The sequence below is a fragment of the Pogoniulus pusillus genome, chromosome 6 (assembly GCF_015220805.1).
Source record: "Pogoniulus pusillus isolate bPogPus1 chromosome 6, bPogPus1.pri, whole genome shotgun sequence".
NCBI lineage: Eukaryota > Metazoa > Chordata > Aves > Piciformes > Lybiidae > Pogoniulus > Pogoniulus pusillus.
Window position 1 is genome coordinate 31,236,466 of NC_087269.1, and position 21,817 is coordinate 31,258,282.

General features: G+C 41.1%; 1 protein-coding gene across 2 annotated transcripts in view; it reads right to left on the reverse strand.

Moving 5' to 3' along the window:
• The window catches only part of LDB3 (LIM domain binding 3), a 141,209-nt gene that overhangs the window by 84,450 nt on the left and 34,942 nt on the right, over positions 1-21,817 (reverse strand). For both annotated transcript variants that reach the window (XM_064145113.1, XM_064145112.1), the window contains exon 3: positions 15,776-15,927. In XM_064145113.1, coding sequence (XP_064001183.1) covers positions 15,776-15,927 — 152 coding nt within the window. The remainder of the gene's footprint in view (positions 1-15,775; positions 15,928-21,817) is intronic.

The window sequence follows — 21,817 nt, forward strand, 5'->3', positions numbered from 1 at the left end:
TCTCTCAGAATATATTCTGTGCCTGCAACAAAATGGAACAGTATTTCCATCAGCAGTTTTGCTCTCTATATATCAATGGCAAATGCAAATATTAGCATTCGGATGGATGACTGATTTAATTATTTGCCTGCATTTGCTGCACTCGGATTGCAGGGCAGGCAATTAGGCTTTACAAACCCAATGCTCATACCCATAGCAATACAAGGACAAAAACTTATGCATAAATGGCACCAACCTAATGGGAAGCTGTGATTTTAAAAAATCTATGAAATAATTTGTTTGGAAGTAGGAAACATCCATTTTCTCTCAGGAGGGATCTGAGTCAGGGGCAGATGAAAAAAATATGGGATAGAAAGAGAAAGAAAAAGAGAAGAAGATGTAGATTTTTTTTCTTAAAAGGAAAAAAAGGAAGAGAAATGGAGACAGTTATGTGTAGATTTGAGATTTCTGTAAAGGGGTATGGATTACAAAATGTTCAAAAAGCAGATTCTAATCTTTTGGTCTCTACTTCTGCAGCATCTGCACAGTGCCTATTGCATCTTCTTAAATCTTGTCATAGAATCAATTAGTTTGGAAGAGACCTCCAAGATCATCCAGTCCAACCTATCAGCCCTATCCAGTCAACTAGACCATGGCACTAAGTGCCTCAGCCAGGCTTTTCTTCAACACCTCCAGGGATGGTGACTCCACCACCTCCCTGGACAGCCCATTCCAATGCCAATCACTCTCTCTGGCAAGAACTTCCTCCTAACATCCAGCCTAGACCTCCCCCAGCACAACTTGAGACTGTGTCCCCTTGTTCTGTTGTTGGTTGCCCGAGAGAAGAGACCAATGCACACCTGGCTACAGCCTCCCCGAACCTCCTCTTCTCCAGGCTAAACACCCCCAGCTCCCTCAGCCTCTCCTCACAGGGCTGTGCTCCAGGCCTCTCACCAGCTTTGCCACCCTTCTCTGGACACATTCCAGTATCTTAACATCTCTCTTGAATTGAGGTGCCCAGAACTGGACACAGTACTCAAGATACGGCCTGACACAGTCTTGCTATCCCTCCCTTCTGAGTAAAGTCCCTTCTTTTTTTTATCTGCCCCACATTCTATCCTCCAGCCTGTTCCCTCCTCAATGAAGTAACTGACTACAGATGCCTTCACCTTCTCTTCCGTGACTCCGTACAACCCTAGAAGTCCTCCACCTCGGCAGCTTCTATGAGCAAAGGGAGGCTCTGGTAGCATTCCTGCAGCTCTGCTCTGTGTGTGACAGCTCTCCAGAGTAGTAAGCATAGATGTCAGCCACATGTGGGGCACCCACCCAACAAGATCTACATCAACCTATTGGGTTGAAGCATGAAGCAGTGAAGTGTGAACATCTTTTATTTTCATACAGGTTATTTTTTCTGCTGTGCTCTTCTTCCTGTCTTTGCACTATTTAAAAAAAATTGCAAACTTTTCCTCTCCTTATCACTATCAAAAACTCTGGCAAGCCATGAAGGAATGTGGGTTCTTCCACAGGAGATTTCAGCCAGTTACAGAACTTGCCTATGCCGTCGTGGATTTAATTTGCATGTAGAAATATTGCCACCAGCACTGTCGGAAAAACACATTGTTTCAGGTTTTGTTTCTAAGTAAATAATAAGAATTTGATAACGGGCTTGCTTTGATGATGATTGTGCTAGTTTGAAGCAAGCTAGAATGTTTTGGTAAAAAGAACTAGGTAATTTAGCTGTGAAAAGGAAAACAATTGTGTCTCCTTCCCTCATCAGTCTCGCTGAGAGTTCTGGGAACAAGAAGTAAAGCATTAGATAACATTCTCCATTTTGTTCTCACTCTGCCTTTGTCTTCAGACCAAGCCACATCTCCTTAACCTCACTGCCACTACCCTTCCTTCTTAACCTCTTGGCTGCACCTCTATTCTTTTCTCAGGATTGGGGTAAGGTTGAGAGGGCAAGGGGAGGTGTTGAGGTGGTTTGAGAGCCCCTCCTGGGGACTCAGGTTTCTGGGAGGGGAGTTGTGCTTCTGTATTACTTTTCCTTGTATATTTCTGTATATAACTGTATATATTGTAAATATCTGCTTGTATATTGTGCTGCTTGTAAATAAATAGCTTCATTTATATTCCTGGAGCCCGTCTGAGTTGGCTGGGGCAAATTCAAAAGTGTGGGGGGGTGGATAACATCCAAACCACCACACTGAGTTACCAAACAGACCACTTAGCAATACAGCTGGCAAAACCTTGTTGTCATCACGGTATTATCATTCAAATCTCATGCAGCTAAGGTGTTTGTTTTTTAGATTAATGATGCTATTTTACTAGTTTTGCTCAAGACTATTCATCCATAGATTGTCATCACAATGCTACTTACCTGAACTTTTAATGTCAAGTCAATACAAATTCACATTTGGCTGCAGATTTCATTACAGAATTTTTGCACAGCTTTTCTATTTAGCCATAATAACAGTTCAAATGGTACAGGATTTCCAAGTGAAATGCATTTTAACTAGGCTGATACAGGCTTTTTTGGGAGGGATGATATGGGTTCTTTCTACTTTTCCTTTACATGTTTTTATGGCTATGACTGATCAGATAAAAGCATGAGATGTCCCTCGCAAATCCTGCTTTAAAATAATTGGAGAAACATTAAGATGAATGGAAGTGGTACTTGTAGCACAGTGAAGGCAAAACAACAGTACTCCAAACACTTAGAAGTAGACAAAGAGCTATTGATTACAAATAGGAAACTACTATTCTCACCTCCATCACGAGTAGGCTAAGTGCAGAGTGTGGATTTCCTAGCTACAGAGAATGGTGTTACAGAATCTGAAGTCAAAGGTTGGATACAATCAAAATTATTAGAAAGAGATCAAAGCTGAATACTATATAACCTTCAGATATGTTGTCTCATTTATCAGTGAATTCATTATTATACTGATTGAGAGATGTTAAAGAGAATGAAGTGTCAAATATTTATACAAGTCCTTTAGCTGAAAAATAGCTGAAATGATTCACAGTGATTTCACTAGTTTAATTTTTACCTGCCATGCAGACAGTACCTGAGACTTAGATCACCTTTGTATCATCAGCATTCACTGCAGTTCTGCAACTCTTTGCCTAACAGGTTCCATAAAGGTTGCAAGTCATCCAAGTTCAGATTTCAGAACAGCACTGGAGACTGCCATGCTGCAACAGACACCAGCCAAGGAGAATACAGACACGAAGAGGTGGCCAACTTCTGAAGATGCATCAAAGTCAGCCTAAATGGACTTTGGTGTATTTCTGCTCTCACTATAAGAAACAAAGAGGCCACCAATGCTTAAGAATTTGTTGGGGGGGAAAGAATGAGGTCTGACAGTTTTTATAGTGGCTGGTGTGCAAGAAACACCACAGTAAAAAAGATCCAAAGGAAACTACATATGTCACATGCACAGACAACATATTACAAGATTGATCTAGTTAAGCCTTAGTATTTTATCTGATTGAACAATTTCTCACTCCACTTTTAAAAAATACTATATCATCCATTCCAATTAACTTCAAGTGTGTAATTGACATTTTGATATGATCATGCTTATGTTAATCAGTGTTAATCAATAAGAAAAGCTCCCAGGCCTAATACATTCTGACCTTCCTGTCTGCCATAACATTGTGTGTTATGTATTGATTTTCTCATTGCAGAATGCAACCAGTAACTGGAAGATTACAACTGTCATGTGTATTTGGTAACTTGCCTGCTAAGTCTGGTGAGATGCACCTGTGATACTACTCTTAACCTTTCCAAGGTGAACGCATTAGAATATATGAAAGGATTCACATAAAGGTTATCTTTAGCTCATCCAAAGAGTATTTCTCAGACTACTGAAACAGCAACTTTTAATTTCACCTCTAAAATCTGGTATTTGGGGCAGGGGGGAAGACAGGAAATGATGTGCATTCTTAGAACAGTTCTAATCCTCAAGTAGAACCTTGTAGTAATGAAAACTTCATTGCCCTTTAAAGCCTTGGCATATATACCACAGTTTCCAGGATCTTTTCTAAAAGTAGCAAGAACACTGCAGTGAGTGTAAGCAGTGGTGCACTCAATCTGCCTACGTAAGGAGCACACTTACATTTACTACAGTAACTGACATGGATACTTCACTTTATCTTCCATGGAAAAGAAAAATCCGCTCACTAAATTTTAACACCATTAAATGTTACTACTCAAAGATAGTAACTCACAGTCCCATCCAAACCCTGGCCTAGCAACTACTAACAGGTCCTACCATCCTCTCACAGTATCACAGTATCACCAGGGTTGGAAGAGACCTCACAGATCATCAAGTCCAACCCTTTACCACAGAGCTCAAGGCTAGACCATGGCACCAAGTGCCACGTCCAACCTTGCCTTGAACAGCCTCAGGGACGGCGACTCCACCACCTCCCCGGGCAGCCCATTCCAGTGTCCAATGACTCTCTCAGTGAAGAACTTTCTCCTCACCTCCAGCCTAAATTTCCCCTGGCGTAGCCTGAGGCTGTGTCCTCTCATTCTGGTGCTGGCCACCTGAGAGAAGAGAGCAACCTCCTCCTGGCCACAACCACCCCTCAGGTAGTTGTAGACAGCAATAAGGTCACCCCTGAGCCTCCTCTTCTCCAGGCTAAACAATCCCAGTTCCCTCAGCCTCTCCTCGTAGGGCTGTGCTCGAGGCCTCTCACCAGCCTCGTCGCCCTTCTCTGGACACGCTCAAGCATCTCAATGTCCTTCCTAAACTGGGGGGCCCAGAACTGAACACAGTACTCAAGGTGTGGTCTAACCAGTGCAGAGTACAGGGACAGAATGACCTCCCTGCTCCTGCTGACCACACCATTCCTGATGCAGGCCAGGATGCCACTGGCTCTCTTGGTCACCTGGGCACACTGCTGGCTCATGTTCAGGCGGGTATCAATCAGCACCCCCAGATCATACCTGTGTACAGACAACTAGGCATGTGCTAGGACTCACCTCCATTTCACAAGGAGAGATGGCACCTGTCTCAGCTCACACTAATACCTGGCACCTTCCTTAATCCACTGCTAGGATGTATCTTTTTTTTAATAATTTGAGCAAGCAGCATCATTAGAAGCCTGGGGAAGAAATCTTGGTTATTTGAGCCAGATGGCTCTCAAAATGTCTAGAGTCACATGTCTGAGCCAAATAAACTAACCAGCATCACATGTCACATGCCCCCATTAGTGCTCCTCTCTTTTTCTACTAATCTACTTCAAATTTTGAATTTACATACATTGTGATTTAGTAAAGCAGCTGTTCATGTCCTCTGCTTCTCCTATAACTCTAAATGTAGATTTTGTAATACCTCTCCTGAGTGCAGGTACATACAGTCACCTACTAAGTAGGGTGTCAACTGAATAAATTGTGAAGAGCTCTACCACAGATGGTTCATGTGGTCACAGATCTCTGCACTTGGTCCAATCTAGGTCATAGTTATTCCAGTGAATGTCACAGGGAATATCTAATGTTGTGGAAGCCTTAAATGAATTTGTTTCTGATATTTAGACTGTATTTTCTTCCTTTAAGCTTTAAATCCTGCTGACAATCATACTGAAATAAACATAATTTTGTTGGAACTCTTGGGAAATGATTAAAGGACAGAGCTTAATTAAAAAAAAAATCTTTATCTTCATTTAATTGTCATCTAATTTCAGGCTCTATTTCTATGGCAATATGATCACATGCAAATGGCACATCTTCATCAACACTTAAGGATGAGCCATCGAACACTATGTTCTGATATTTGGCAGGCATTCATATCCTTAATCCAGTCTTCTGCATCAAGTAATTCAGAGATCTTTTACAGAGTCTTAATATGGCCCTTGTTCCCCAAGCTCCTAAGTGCTACTATATTAGCTATTGAGTCCTAGGTGAGAGGCCCAAGTGTAAAAAGTGTTGCTGCAGCCTCTGTCAAGGAGCAGACATTTCATACTGGGCATTCAGCTTCCACAATTTAAGACTGCAGTCAGAAAAACAGGCACAACCAGGAAATACTAAGTCACTCCAAGCATGAATTTCAGGAGATATATTAATAATGCTGAACACAAACATTATCAAGTTACCACTGGCATTAGTGTTTCTTTACAAAAAAAACCCAAACAATCATTTGGGCTCTAATTCCAGCATGTAAGCAGTTCATGAATGAAAATGCCATTAGTCTGATGAAGGCAATGGAATCAGTAAAAGCAAGAGAAAAGAAATTACCCAAATCCACATTTTCATTTTCTGTTTGCTTTTACTAATAATCTCCTACAATTCTTTTAGGAAATGTTTCTACAGAACAGTCTGAGTACTCCTGTCTCAGATCATGTTTTCATCAATATCGCTTATACCATTTTAATTTACTCTTAGACTGGGAGAGACACTCTCTTCTAATTCTTTGAGCATAAACATGCCTGAATCTGGTTCAGATTTAACATGTGCCTATCAGCAGACCTAAAACATGAACACAATTGGTTACTATTCACAGCTTTAGACAAAAGAAAGCACTTTACAATAACCACTGAATTCACCTCACTTGCAGTTTGCTGTCACCCACATGCTTTATTTATAGTATGCCTGAAATAAATACTGCAGGATCAGCCATCTTTTGGCGATGAAAAAGGGAAGCTATTAAATATTTACTGTAAGTCTCTCAGAGCTTTGCCACTGACACTTTCCCTTTCACTAAAGAAAACGGTTATTTAGCTCATCATTTTTCAGCACAAGACAGTCAGTTGTGACTGCAGAAGTGAATGGCAGCATCACTGGTGTGTCCTGAGAGGGGGAGGTTGTGTCAGCACACACCAGACACAGAATGCCTGCACGTTTGTTGTGGGGCACTCCAAATCCCTTCTTCCCTCACCTCTGTCTCTGGAGGTTTGAATGGGGGGAGAAGGCAGCCTGAAAACTGCTTGTAAGCTTGAAAGGGGAACAGCAAAAGGCACCCTTTCCACACATGCACTGACTCGTGGGAAAGCCTGTGCTGGAACTGGCTGGTGGTTGGCTGGATTCGTTGTGCACAGTATATATAAGGCAACAGACACATTGTCTCGAAAAAGACTCTAAATAGAGTGAGAAAAAAAGTGTGTGGTTCCTCCTTTTGCATTGGTCCCTGCTGTCTCACCATTCTGAGCAATCCCGTTCTTGCACAGCTCATTCTGCTCCCCGAAAAGTCTGCAAGTTCAGCAAGTCCTTAAGTCCATTCCAGAGAGAGCTGCCAGCAGCACCCAGACCTGGCTTCTCTTGGACCACACCACATCCTGACTTTGTGCTTGCTACCCTGAGCTGGGGAACGCGGCAGCAGTTTGGCTTTTTTTCACTGCATTCTAAGACAATGCCACCCACGATCTTTACCTCAGGGAAGCTGTGTCTGAGACGCTTTGACTTTGCAGGTTTTTATCCACGTGGATCCCCAATATGGATATTGTTGTGCTAGGCCTGATAGGCCCAAAATAGGCTGACACATGTCCTGCCTTGCTTAGGCATGCTTTTCTGCTCCACCAGAGAGGCAAGCATGGGAAACAGACACGAAAGAACCTGTCGCCACTGAGGCTGGCCTGCCCAGGGTCCTGTGGTGTAAGGTACACACACTTAGCTTGTGCCTGCCTAGTGCAAGGCCTGTGCTCTTCCCAAATTAGGGAAAAGTGAGCCTGTGGCTTTGCCTAATATGGTAAGGTTTGGCTAACTGCCACCCTGATTGGCTATGCTTGTGTCAAAAGGGCAATTAATCTCAGCCCACATGGATAAAAGGAGATAGGCAGGTGAACAACCTGCTTTTGCTTCCCTGCTCTTTGCCTGCTCTCTCTGCTGTGCCCAGCCCTGCTGCTCTTGCACACTGCCTTGTTGCTTGCCTGGTGAACTCCACTGCTGTGAGTTACCAGGAGCAGACCCTGGGTGTCTGCACACGATCAGCCTGTGTGGCCAGTGTGACATGGTGCTGAGACTGCACAACATCTGCCTTCTGCACAACATCTGCCTAGAATCCCTGGACATATGTACAGATCATCCAGAAGAAGCCAGGAGACAAGGTCAGAGATGTCTATGTCCTTTCCCCAGAAGCTGGCAAGATTCAAGTCTCAATGTCCAACAAGACAGAGCCCCCTGAAAGCATTTGGGCACTGTCTGGACTGTAGCTAGCCCCCATGAGGGTAATAATCTGTGAGTAAATGCTTAAATGCCTCTTTGTGATTCTCTATTGCCTTCTGCCATAGAGCAGGAAGAGCTTGGGCCCACCTACTGGGCAAGCGGCATATTGACTGCAGGTGGCATTTGACCAAGTAACCTTCTCTTCCAGTTCAATTAATGTTCATATATTTTGCTGGCTATTACTAGATGTAGATATTATCCATAGAATGTTTCCATGATCGTGTAAGAACCAAATTATTATTAAAATCAGTGGTCAGGGGTGGTGAGAGTTCTGAGTAGCAAAATAAACAATGTTAATTTTGGAAGATATCATCTCGCATCAATGAATTTCCCCTCCCCAACAGCTATAGCTTGCAGTTTCAGAGGCTGTTGCAGAGAAATTCAGCAGGGATCACTGCTAAATCCCTACTTCACCTCCGTGAGTAAAATCTGCTGTTCCCTAAGTTCTCTGCTCAGCCATTTTTTATAAGTGGGGTAAAGCCATCTTGCAGCTTAGCCTCTTCCATTTCCTGACATTCCTGAATTCCTAAGCTTGCCTATAAGCATCGTTGGAAAGATTTCCCAACAAAAATTAGAACCTGTAAATAAACCTTAACTAGTTTTGTACATAGTTTGAGGATGGGGCTTTTGGGGAAATAAAAATAATTCTGGTTTTATAATTCCTGCCTCTGCCAATTAATCATTAAACATTGCCTGCCCCTCTCCAGTAGCACAGGGTGGCACCAAGGCAGGAGTCTTAGCATCACAGAAATTTTTGTGCCAGCAGAATGAGGTGCACTCATCTTACAGCACTTTCAACAGCCAATACAGTTGGTGAATCTTTCTGAAACAGTCTGATTAGATTCCTTGAGTTATGATCAAATGAATGTTGTGGATGCTCCACTGAACAAGTTGACAAAAAAATATTGCACTCTTGCACATTGTATTTAAGCAAAAAATCCATTTCTATGAAATAAAAACAGAGTTTGCATGCATTTAATTTTTACCTGTGAACTGGATACTGAAGGACAGTAAGTTTATGGCTTAGTTTCTCTGAATAGACAGCCAGTGCAAGATGAACTTTGACTGGCCTAGAATTAAAAATGCCTGGGGGCAGCTATGTAGTTCAGGTAACCAATTAGAAACTGATACTGAAAAATTACTGAATTCCAGGAGGTCACAAAACAATTAAAATCAAAGCAATGTCTTTTTTTCACCACAAGACAGGTCATTACAGAGTATGAACACAGCCTTCCACAGCATTGTCTAGCAGTACTAGCACAGATTTTCCCTCAGTATATCTATAGTAGCTAACAAACAAGCTGCCTCTATGTAAGTATCTAGTATTTCAGACTGTCAGCTTTGTTTACCTGAATGCTATCATGCCTCATGGAGTTCTACTGGATAATACTGCACAGTGTCAGAAAAAATTTCTTCCCTTCTCCCCTTGCTGCTGCTGCTCTCTTTCCTTCAACAGAAGAGAACTCACTTCCAAGATGTATTTTACTTTCTAAACTGAAGGAAGCAAAGCTGGTCTGGAGAGTCCCACAGTTTCCACACCACTGGATCACAAGTCTCTTTCTCCAGGAAAGCTTTGCATACTTGAACACCTGTCTGCATCCTTTAGCTTTCCAAAAGCAGCACAAGGAGGCATGCTACAGGCTCTAGAAAACCATGCAGCCAGACTTTGAAAGCTCACAGCCAGAAGATGCAGTGATTCTCTCAAGCCAGCAACAAGGTAAGTTCTGGCTGTCTGATCAAACCTCTGCCATAAATTATGAGACCTCTGTCCTAATTTAGTAGTTTTATGTGAAAACATAGCGTGGGTGAGATGGTAAGAACAAATTTAACATGGGTTTTACAGAAGGAAGCTGTCAAATAACATTGACATCCACAAATTCCTGAACCTATAATGGTATATTTACATGAATGAAGCAGAGAATTCCACTCAGGCCAGCACTGCACGTGAAGCACTCACTGAAGAGCTATGCCAGAGTTCCTTGAACAATTCAGATGGACAGAAAATCTGTGTTTGTATGGCCAGAGAAGAGCAGACTCTCATTGTTTAGGCAGGCAAGTACAAATGGGCAGTCTTAAAGTTTCTCTTCTGCTGGGTTTGAGATCTTGCAATTTGATGTCCTGCACAGGTGCTGACACCAAGTATAGCTTTTCTTGGCAGCCAAATGAAAAACAGCCAGTTCTCCATTCTGAAAAGGAAACCTCACAGGAACGTGAAGTACGATAGTAAAAGTGAGTAGTAGCAAACACTGTCTGAACTGTCAAGCTATAAACAATGCTCATGAAAGCTTCATGGCCAGGATCAATAAATGGAAAGGTCATTGCTCTTGAGGGCCAAGAGCCATTAAAAAAAAATAAAAAGCTTTCTGTCTCAGAGCTTTTATGTCTAGATTTCGTGTTCCACTGCTTCTTCCATGGCCATATAGACTAAATGAGCAAGTTCACTTCTACTACCAGTGCTGCTGCAGCAGCAAAAGCAAGCTACAGATTGCTTGGTAAGGCATTCCATGACCTTGAGGCATATTCTCTAGAGCCACATGACTATTTCACATAAAATGTCCAAGATCATAAAAACGTAGGGCTTAAGTTTTCCCATCATAACAGTCAATTTCCTAATGCACATATATGTCTTTTAGATGTGGAAGGATTTTCACCGTTTCCAAACTTCTATGCAAATTAGATCACTGACATTAGATAATGATCTTATGGGAACTAGCTTTATTTTTCCATAGTAGAACACTCTACTCCAGTTTCATTGCTGCATGCCATGGTTTAAAAAGGCAAAATTATCTCTCTGGAAAATGACTGTGCTGGTAGCCAAGTCCCAGGAAATTTTGCCTTTGCCTTCTTTTGTTCTTATTAGATAGAAAATTACTATCACTAGTGACTGCTCCCATATTTTTCATGTTAACTACTTCTCTTCTCACCAATACCATCTTTGTACACGTTTTTTTTTTGTTGTTAAAAAATTTATTATTTCACTGTAAATTTCGGGCAGGTGACTAAGCTGGCACAACCTTTTTGTACCAAGGTAAGTTAATCTATTTGTGCCTAAGGAAAACACTTCCTTCAAGGTGAGACTACAGAATCACAGAACTGGGGAGAGTGGAATGTTAGGGATTGGAAGGGACCTTGAGAGATCTTCTAGTTCAACATCCTTGCCAGAGCAGGACCCCTAGAGCAGGTCACACAGGAATGCATCAAGGGGGCTTTTGAATGCGAGTGAGACACCATAACCTTTCTGGACAGTCTGTTCCAGGGCTATGTCACCCTCACAGTGAAAACGTTTTTCCTTATGTTCACATGGCACCTCCTACACTCCAGCTTGCACCCATTGCCCCTTGTCCTATCACTGGGCATCACTGAAAAGAGCTTGGCTCCATTCTTCTGACACTCAACCTTCAAATATTTTTAAACATGAAGTCATACCTCAGTCTCCTCCAAGCTAGAGAGACCCAGCTCCCTCAGCCTTTCCTCATAAGGGAGATGTTCCACTCCCTTCAGCATTTTGGTGGACTCTTTAAAGCAGTTCCTTGTCCTTGAACTGAGGGGCCCAGAACTTGATACAATATTCCAGATGCAGCTTTTGGCAGAGAGGTTAGACTGAATGACATCTCAAGGTTACTTCCAACCTCTAACATTCTGTGATCCACCATGGCAGAGCAGAGGGGAAGGAGAACCTCTCTGGATCTACTAGCCACATCTCTTCTAATACACCCCAGGATGTTATTTGCCTTCTTGGCCACAAGGGCACATTTCTGGCTCATAGTCATCCCATCGTCCACCAGGACTTACAAGTCCTTTTCCCCTAGACTGCTCTCCAACAGATCAGCCCTCAAATTGTACTGGTCCATGGGGTTGTTCTTTCCCACATGCAAGACTGACATTTATGTTTCACTGAATTTCTCCCTGCCCAACTTTGCTGCCTGTCCAGATCTTGCTGAATGGCAGAACAGCCTTCAGGTGTGTGAGTCACTCCTCCCAATTGTGTGTCATCATCTTGCTGACAGTGTACTCTCCCCTCATCCAGGTCATCAATGAATATGTTTAACAGTACTGGTCCCAAGACCAACCTGAACATTGTGGAGAAGCCTTTTGTTGAAGACATTGGTATGCAGGCTCTGTAATAGGAGTCTATGCATATGCCAGCTGGCAAAGATCACATATTAATAGGGCTTAGCTTGAATAATTATTAAATCATACAACATGAAAGCCAGTTTAACGCCTCCGAGCACCTATTTTTCAGTTGCCCCATATCATTGTGCTAGTTTGAAGCTAGCTAGAATGTTTTGGTGAGAAGAACTAGATCGCAGGCTGTGAAAGGAAAACAATGGTGATGTCTACTTCGCTCACAGGCTTGCTGAGATGTATAAAAACATAAAGTAATATATAGATAAGGCAGTCTCTCACTTGGGCTTCTGGCTGAGCTGCATCTTACTCTCTAACTTCACCCTCCATTTTGGACTAATCCACTTTGCTTCCTAACCCCCTGGCTGAACCTCTATTCTTCCTTGGGACTGGGGTAAGGTTGAGAGGGGTAGGGGGAAGGTGAAGGGGTGGTTGAGAGCCCCTCCTGGGGACTGAGGTTTCTGGGAGGGGAGTTGTGTTTCTGTATTACCTTTTACCTTGTATATTTCTGCATATAAGTGTATATACTGTAAATATCTGCTTGGATATTGTGCTAGCTGTGAATATAAGCTTCATTCATATTTCCAGAGCCAGCTGAGTCTAGTCTGGGTGATTTCTGAAGTAGGGGGGGGGAGGGCGGGGAACACCCAAACTATCACAATCATCTAACACAATGCTATTAAAAACCATAAAATCACAAAAAATTCATTTCAATATTTTTCATTTTTTCCCATATAATTCTAGTGAGGCTGAAATGGGTCATCAGTGCAAACTAATAGTTCACATCTTCAGTATGGCAGTTGCTTTTTGAAGAGACTTTATGAAGTATGCCATTTTAAAGCAAAAATATCATCAGTGAAAGTAGCCACTTGACAGCAAAGAAATCCACTGAACTATTTCTGCTTAGCAGTATCTCCTATCACTTTATGCCTTTTCTCTTCTAAGTGGATCTTAACTCAGCTACATCTATTATCTACACATCAATGCTGTAACACTTCTTAAAAAATGCTGTTACCAGTAGAGTATCTGGTGGTGTAATTTAGAGGTCAGCAAGCACAAAAGCACAACAATTACTCACATGAAACATCCCTGCCAGCACTTGATCAAAATTATTGGTTTAAGTGACTTGCATCTGTGACAAGTATTAGGATAATCTGTTTTGTCAGGCACAGATTTGAAAGCTCTTCCTCTGTGTGGAAGGAGAGCCATTTGCAGTTTTACATGCCAGATCACAGTGAAACCACTGAACCACTTTTCAGGTCCAACGCTCAGGAAAATGAACTTCAAATATGTAGCAAGGGAAAGCACAAGAAATATTTTCTCACAATGTAAAAACACAAGGATTCAATAGGAGAACAGATACAAGTTCTAAAATAAATTAGCAGAAAGCCTTTTCCTTAACTATCCAATATAAAATAATATAGGACAATGTAAAAAGATATCATGCATATATTTTTGTCACCAACATTCACTAGAATAGAGCAAAATGAAGCTGAGCAGGCCATAGGATAAACATTCCACATGCAACAAGACAGTGTGCTATCTTCTCTCAACAATTTTGGAAGACTGTTGTCTTCCAGCTTCTGCCATAAAAGCCATTTTATCACATTTAGGATTAGGCTCCTGGTTTCTCCTCAGTTTTGGCTAAAAATCTTGCCTAAGCACAGTAGAGGCACACATACCCATCATATGAGGTAGATGACATTATTCTATGCATCTCCCTACCTCCCTGGCATTGACTGGAAGTGCCAGGCCACACAACAGCATTTGAGAAAAATCTCCACGATTTTTTTTGGCAGAAAATGTGGAACATTTGATAATCTGGAGAGATGCAGTTTAAACTCTTTTCCAGGAAATACTTAGTATTCTCACATCATTGACAGCAGATTAAGAGAGGTGATTCTTCAGTCTGCTCTGGTGACACCACACTGCATCCAGATCTGGTGCTCTCAAAACTAGAATGACATGGACCTGATGGAGAGGGCCCAGAGGAGAGCACTTAACTGGAGACTATGACGACAGACTGAGGCAGCTGAGGTTGTTCAGCCTGGAAAAGAGAAGCCTTCACTGAGACCTAAGAGAGGGAGCCTATAAGAAGGCTGGAGAGGGACAGTTTCCTGTACTGATAGGATGAAGGGTAATGGTTTGAAATTAGGGAAGACTACATTTAAGTTGGATGTCAGGAGGAAGCTCTTTATCATGAGAGTGGTAGAATACTGGAACATGTTGCCCAGGTAGGTAGTTAGGGCCTCATACTTAGAGATATTCAAGCCTAGTCTTGACAGGGCTCTGGGCAACCTGATCTAATAGAGGATGTCCCTGATGACTGCAGTGGGGTTGGACTAGATGACCTTTGGAGGTCCCTTCCAACCCAAACTATTCTGTGATTCTATTCTGCAATTTTGTTAATAGCTCTCTACTTTGTGTACTTATTGTATGCATTTTCTGGAATATCTACATAGAAAGAGACTTCAGAGGTACAAATCCATGTGGGAAATGCAGCCATACATTTTGCTTTAGAACACCCCATCTCAGCTAAAGATCTTTTAGCCTTAGGTGTTAGTCTGTTCTTGGTTCTGCTTAGCTCTACTGCACATCCATGTACGAGGTTTTCTGATGTTCTCAGAAATCATACTTCAACATGACAACCTAGATTTCTGCACCAGTCTTTGCACACCTATGTATAACTTCTTTTCTTCACAATGCAATGAAAATATCAGTTACTTTGCCTCTGCGAGGTTATCTGGCTTGGAGGCAGCATTAAGTATGAGAAGCTGAGAGACCTGTTATGAGATTCTGCTTTCTCAATGGCAAAACAACTTATAGCACATCTCCACATTCTATTGACTTCCTTTCCTGGAGGTGGCTACTCTTCTTATTTTATCTGATGCCAGGAGGATACTTTCAAACTCACAGGTACCAGATCACTAACACAAATTTTCACACTTCTGTGGTTATTCACCCTGCAAAGCAAAAGTTCCTCCCTTGCACTCATAGCACTTGATATAGAATCATAGAATCAACCAGGCTGGAAGAGACCTCCAAGATCATCCAGTCCAACCTATCACCCAGCCCTACCCAGTCAACTAGACCATGACACCAAGTGCCTCATCCAGTCTTTTCCTGAAGACCTCCAGGGACAGTGGGGATAATATGATAATTGTTCCTAGACTAGTCACCTGTGAAACAAAGTTGTCCATGAAATAAGCAAACAAACAAAAAAATATTACTGGTGGATTTATAGATGTTTGAATGGATATGGAATTACACCTGTATTCCATAGACTGAATTCAACATGGATACACTCAAGGTATGACTCATACTGACTTACATAAGAAGCCATGCTGATTCCTACAAGAATCAGAGTAGATTTTGGCTTTTCATCCCATACCTGTGCCATGAACACTTGAAAAAAAAAAATCTAATAACGAAACTGTTTGTATTCCATAGTCACAACCTCATAGGATGCCCTTAGGAATGCAAACATTTTAACTTGGATCAACATACTTCTGAAGAGTGAGGCTCAAGTTGTGGCTGGCTGATTTGATCTTGTTCTGGGCCTCTAAGTGGGTCATGCTGTCAGTATTGACTCCATCAATGGCTACCACAAGGTCTCCCTGGTTCATCTGTGACTGTGCTGCCTTGCTGCCAGGGGTGATCTGTGTGGGAAAAGAAAAGAAAGTCACATCAGAAGAAGTCATTCTGTACACAAAGTCTCTACAGAGAACTCTCCCAGAATTATAATGAGGAATAGATACAGCCATAAATATAGTAATAGATACAACACTAGTTGTGCCTATTACTTTATGGGTGGAACACCAACACTTATGAAAATTAAACTCAAAGTTACCTCACATTTCTGCAAAGCTCCAGGACAACATCATTACTTCAATTTTGAGAAGCTAAGTGCAATGTAGTGGTTCCCTTACCAGATATTATCTCCTTCTCAAGGGGATAATTATCAGTATTCATATTGGAGTAGCATCTAAAGACATTACTCAGAAGCAGAAAACTAATAAGCCACTAGCAACTGCATGATTTTATTCTATTTTTCCTCCTAGCAGCCATTTATCCCAAATTAATTCATTATATTGAGCAGATAAAAAAGAATGCATGAAGGGCCTTAGCCAGGCTTTGTTTTTTTTAGAGCAAGCTTTATAGGAAATCATTCTGTTTAACCTTGCTCACATCCAACTATAGCTCCATTACCAAGACAGATGTCTACATATGCATGATGACCTCACACACCTGCTGGACCTGACACTCCAAAGATAGACCAGCACTTTCAGAAACAAGTCACAATGCTTAAAGCACAAACTTCTGAGGCATCAGTTCCAGAATTCCAGTCATATGCTACAGCATTGTATTCTGTTATGTCCAGGTGTTTTGTGAACTGCATCTTCTCCAAATGGACAGTACCCTGACCTCATCTTTACACAGCCTTCTCAGCTTGCATCTGGATGACACTAATACAGTAGAGCTACTTATGAAGCTTGATTCCTTTAGGGAACTCCCAACTAAAACAGAAGAGTCTTCACATACTATCAGCCAGGCAAATTTCAGTGAATACATCAGAGCTGTCCTCTGCTTTCAGCACTCTACTCAAAGGGTATGGACATAAACTGTAGGTCTGCTCTTATTTTTAGGTACTCACTTCCTTACATTTCTTACTTGTAAGCAAACCCAAGGATAACCTAAAAATACTACAACAAAGGCTGCTGTCAAACACTCATAAAAGGAAGATGTGCCTCATTATGAGCCAGACTTCCCTTGTGAAACCAGCCAGGCTTAAACTGTGAATTAAAATTTCTAAGGAAACCCAAAACCCAACACAAATCCAAATGTGTTTCCTCATCAAGTGTGAAGAGAAATTCCTTACCCTGCCTTCCTTAATATAACCTCAAGACACAAAAATGTATACACACTCAAACTGTAAGTCCTTTCAAAACAATTCCCTAGACTGCTTTCTTGTGCAAGGATAAAGAAAAAATGAAAATTAGTTCTTTCTTAACACCCCATTAAAGGTGCTCAGTACCGAGGCTGGCAGTCAAATCAACAGCACAGATTGACAACAGAAGCTGTCAACTTACTTGAACACAAGCTCTAGTATCGGAGTGCTAGAACACAGCACCCAGAGTATTTGAATACTATACTAAAGGCAGAGATTACTTTGGACTTAAGTCCTGTGAATAACATCCCAGAACTGGTTTGACTCAAAGAGACAGCTCTCTAGTGCCATGGTCTAGTTGACTGGATAGGGCTAGGTGATAGGTTGGACTGGATGATCTTGGAGGTCTCTTCCCATCTGGTTGACTATGATTCTAGACCTTTTCACTAGAGATAAAAGCAGTAAGAGTGCTGTTTTCTGAGGGAAAGACAGCCACATATGCAACATTCTCATGTGAATTAGAGCTGACTGATAATGGCAGTGCCATTCCATGATATATTTTTCTGGTATCAAGGAATTGAGAGGTTGGGGGAATATTTTGTGGTAGTTTCAACAGTTAAGATTTATCCTGCAGTTCAACCTATACTCCTAGAATGAGATTTGTTACCACAAGAGATTCATATTGGAAGCATGTTTTTTTTCTAACCTATGGCCTGCAAACAAGATAATTTATCTGCATAATCACAGGTACATGTACAGTTACTGAAAAAGTCTTCCCTGCTCAGTTTCCCAAATATGTCAAGAAACAGAATCTTGACTAAAAGGTCAGGAAAGGTAAAATGTGAACAAACACCAGGCTCGGATAAATCAGTCAGCAAGACTTGAATCCACCAAGTAGGACACTGTGGTCTTTCTTAGTTTATCCTTTCTCAATTTATCCTTTTTTTTTTCTCTATTAACATAAACTGCTTCTCAGTCACACACAAAGGCTTGAGCCTGCTTAATAAAGATTTTTTTAATAAATAATCCTCACACATCACTTTTCTACACCACCACTTTTTACCTCCTCATGAAACATGCAAGTTCTTGCCACAAAACATTAACTGTGTGATGCTGATACTTCCATTCTCCAGACAGCTTGTCCCAAATGCTGGGAACTCCTCCATTTGCTCAGCAAGAATAAAGACTGGTATTTGAACATCAACCCAGTTACAGAAAGACAAATGTCTGCCCTAATTTGGGAATTCTTACTTAATATATACATCTCTCCTTCCACTCTCTAGTGATACTTCAAACAAATTAAGCTCAGAGAAGCAGTACTTCCACAAAGGATAAAGGCATGTAGATCAAGGGCTAGTTGAACATAGCTGCAACATACTGACTTCCCTCTCAGTTTCTTTGAGTGCTGCTTTTTGCAGTCCCAGGTTTAAGTGTCATATCTTAAAAGAAAAAAAAATATATATATAAAACAAGTAATTACAGCTGACTTAGAGTTTGATTCAAATTAAGAGGGATGGTTATAGCAAATGACCTGATTTCACCTACTCCAGTGAGATATTTCCTGCCTAACACTTTCAGAAGACACTACCTAAGTAAAAAACATATTAACCAGAAGAATCTACCAGATTAAAAGTACTGCAAATCTTGATTTTGTATGGATTTCTAACTATGGACATTTCAGCACCCTTTCTGAGGCAAAATGCTACAGGACAATCATGCCAAGAAAGACAGGCAGTCTCAGCCCATGGCTTACCAGCCTGCCTTCTTTTATTTACAAAGAGAATGCAAGGGATTTGCAGTCCTCTCTTCAGCTGAGTATAATGGTAACAAATTCTGGGACGGATTCCTTCAAACAGTTCTACCCTTTCCACTTTCCATTTCAGAGGCCATCACTCTACTGATGTCACTTTGCCTCTAAAATTCCGTTTATCTTAGCTTCATAAGCAGTAAGACTCACAGGTATAACAGAAAGATCAAGTTTATTGTACCTGTAATTCAAAACCACAACACCAGGAAAGAATGAATTCTTCCTCCAATCTTCCCACTGGCTAAAAATATGCTACGTAGTTTATTTGGTTCTATAGAGCTTCATATAGAAGATATTATTAAAGTTTGGAGGACAGTATGTATAAAATATTCAAAGTACAAAATTAGACATATGTTAATGAGAAGCTAACAGGCTTCTCTGTGACACTTTCAAGTGAACCTGAAGTGTGCACTTACAATAGACACTGAAAAGAGGTAGTGATTATTTGGGATAAAATACAAGTGTACAGATGGAAATACAGGGCAGCCAGATCAGAAGGGTCAAGTCACATTCAACACTGTCTTGTTTCCATTTTTAAAGACCCACCAGAAAGGAATGGAATGCAAAGTGCTTAGCTGTTGGTATTTTCCTTTGAGAATTCATCTCTGCTCTACAAAAAAAACTCAAAACCAAACAACTAACTATAATCACAAACAGAGAATATCTCACTGGGTCTTTGTGAAATCTTTAGGTATTGTTTTCTATTTAAAAGGTTTTGAAAATATTTCTTAAGTGAAGGGTGTATGCTAATTAACCACTGGAATTACAGTGTAGATCCAGAGCTGTCTACACAGTAAGTTTGCTTAGTTGAGTTTGGTCTCCCCTTAATAGAAGAGATGCTGAGATAAGAAGAGAAATGCAATACTGCTTGGGCCAAATACATAACTTTCAATTTGACCACCTATTTTTTTTCCTTCAAACATCTCTATGAAAGGTCTAGAGAGAATTATTTCCAAAAACCTTTGTAATAGTCTTAACTCACTTGCTCTGGTTTGCAACATAGCTTTCAGATGCTAGGTATTGCAAATGCCTTTATTTAAGGCCACAGAGAGATGTTCACCATTCAAGGTATAGCTATTTCAGTCAACTGATTTATGAAATCCAGGCCAAGGTACCACTGATTTAATAGTTTTCTTTAGTGCTGCAAGCCCAAACACAGATTTCATCCTGAAAAGTAAAGCATCTTTCACCTCTCAGAAAAGAGAAGAATGCTTGCTGTTTAGAGATGTGACTTTTCAGCCCTCACAAATTTCCTACAAGACAGATATCTGACTTCCAATATCCCCAGATGAAAGCAAGTGGGCAGGCTGAAGTATCATATTGCTTTTGATGCACCACAGAGAATTCTTACGGCGCTCTGTTGTGAGCAGATCTGTATACTGAATGAATATATAGTACAGCAGTAACAGCTGTGCCCTGAAAAAAATAGCTCTGCACTAGGTTCAGAGTAAATACTATTTAACAGGAGCTCTGGGAGACAGTGTACAAAATGCAGCTGCTGCATTACCTTGAGAACAGCACCTTACCATTCAGGTCATCTCAGCTACGCTCCAAAAGGGATGAGAAAGGGATCAGGAAGCATTTTAGTGGCTAAGTGTTAAAATACTACTGAGAATGCCTGTGTAAACAGATGGATGGACACAGCTTTCCTAACCCAAGGAAATTCCGATTTACAAGTAAGAAAAAAACCCACAATGAAACATAGGGAGGTCTATACAACTGAGAAGGTGTTAATATGGTAGCTTATAGCATCAGCCAGGGTCTCTTCTTTCTCCACGACTTGAGCTATTCCTCAACCCTCTCCTGACCCTAACTCAAAATCAACAAGTTATATTTTCCACTTCTCATTAAGAACAACATTTCAGAGAATCAAATATTCACTAGCACTAGAAATATGCTAAAACACTGGGAATGAATACCTTCTACTCTTCAGTACCTCTGGAAAAGAAGAAAACATTGAAAGAAAATATTCCATACAAATCAGAGGCAGGATGCAAGATATCAGTTAGCAAAGACTACAATACATTCTTACAAGAAAAAGAATGGACAGACACTGAGGGTCACTAGAAAAGATAATATTTTCCTTTATGGAGAAAACAGCATTTAACCTCCTCCTGTTACACTTTTGCAAGTGAGTTTTTACATACACGCTTTCAACAATTGTTCACAGCCTTTCTAAACAGAGGCTCATGCTGCTTGGGAGCAGCAACAAAGCTTCCTCAATTTACACATGGGAACACAACCTACTGAAACGAGGACAGACATGGTTTGAAATCCCACCACAGAAGAGTTAACCTGAACTGGTGAATTCCCACGTGAATGCAAGTTGTTATCTCTGGACTGGAGACATCAGCTCTTCTCCCATTGTGAGCAAGTTAATACAGGCAATACATAAATTATTGTTTGCAAAATGAGTCACTTTCCACCCTGTCCCCACTATAAATGTGTAACAGCACCAAAGACAGACCACGGATTTTCTTGGAAAACAATTCTGAATAAGAAAAAAAAAACCCAAAAGGAAGGAAAAAAAATAAACCAACCAACTCAAAAACTCACTGGGGTAAGTAATCAGGCAGAAATGCACCATTTTATGTGACGCACTGCTGGAAGGCATAAAACAGAAACAAAGAAACAGCCTAGATAAGCTACACTATAGAGCAAACATCCCACTGCCTTTGATTACTTTTACATCTTCTAGGATCAGATGGGAGGGCTGAGCAAGACCAGTTAAATACAAAGACAGAGGACTACAGTAAACTGGAAATGGAAGTCCTTGCACATATCATTAACCAAGCATAAAGAAAATTCCATTTTGATGCAGGTATCACTGTCCTGAAAGAAATGTTTCATCAGT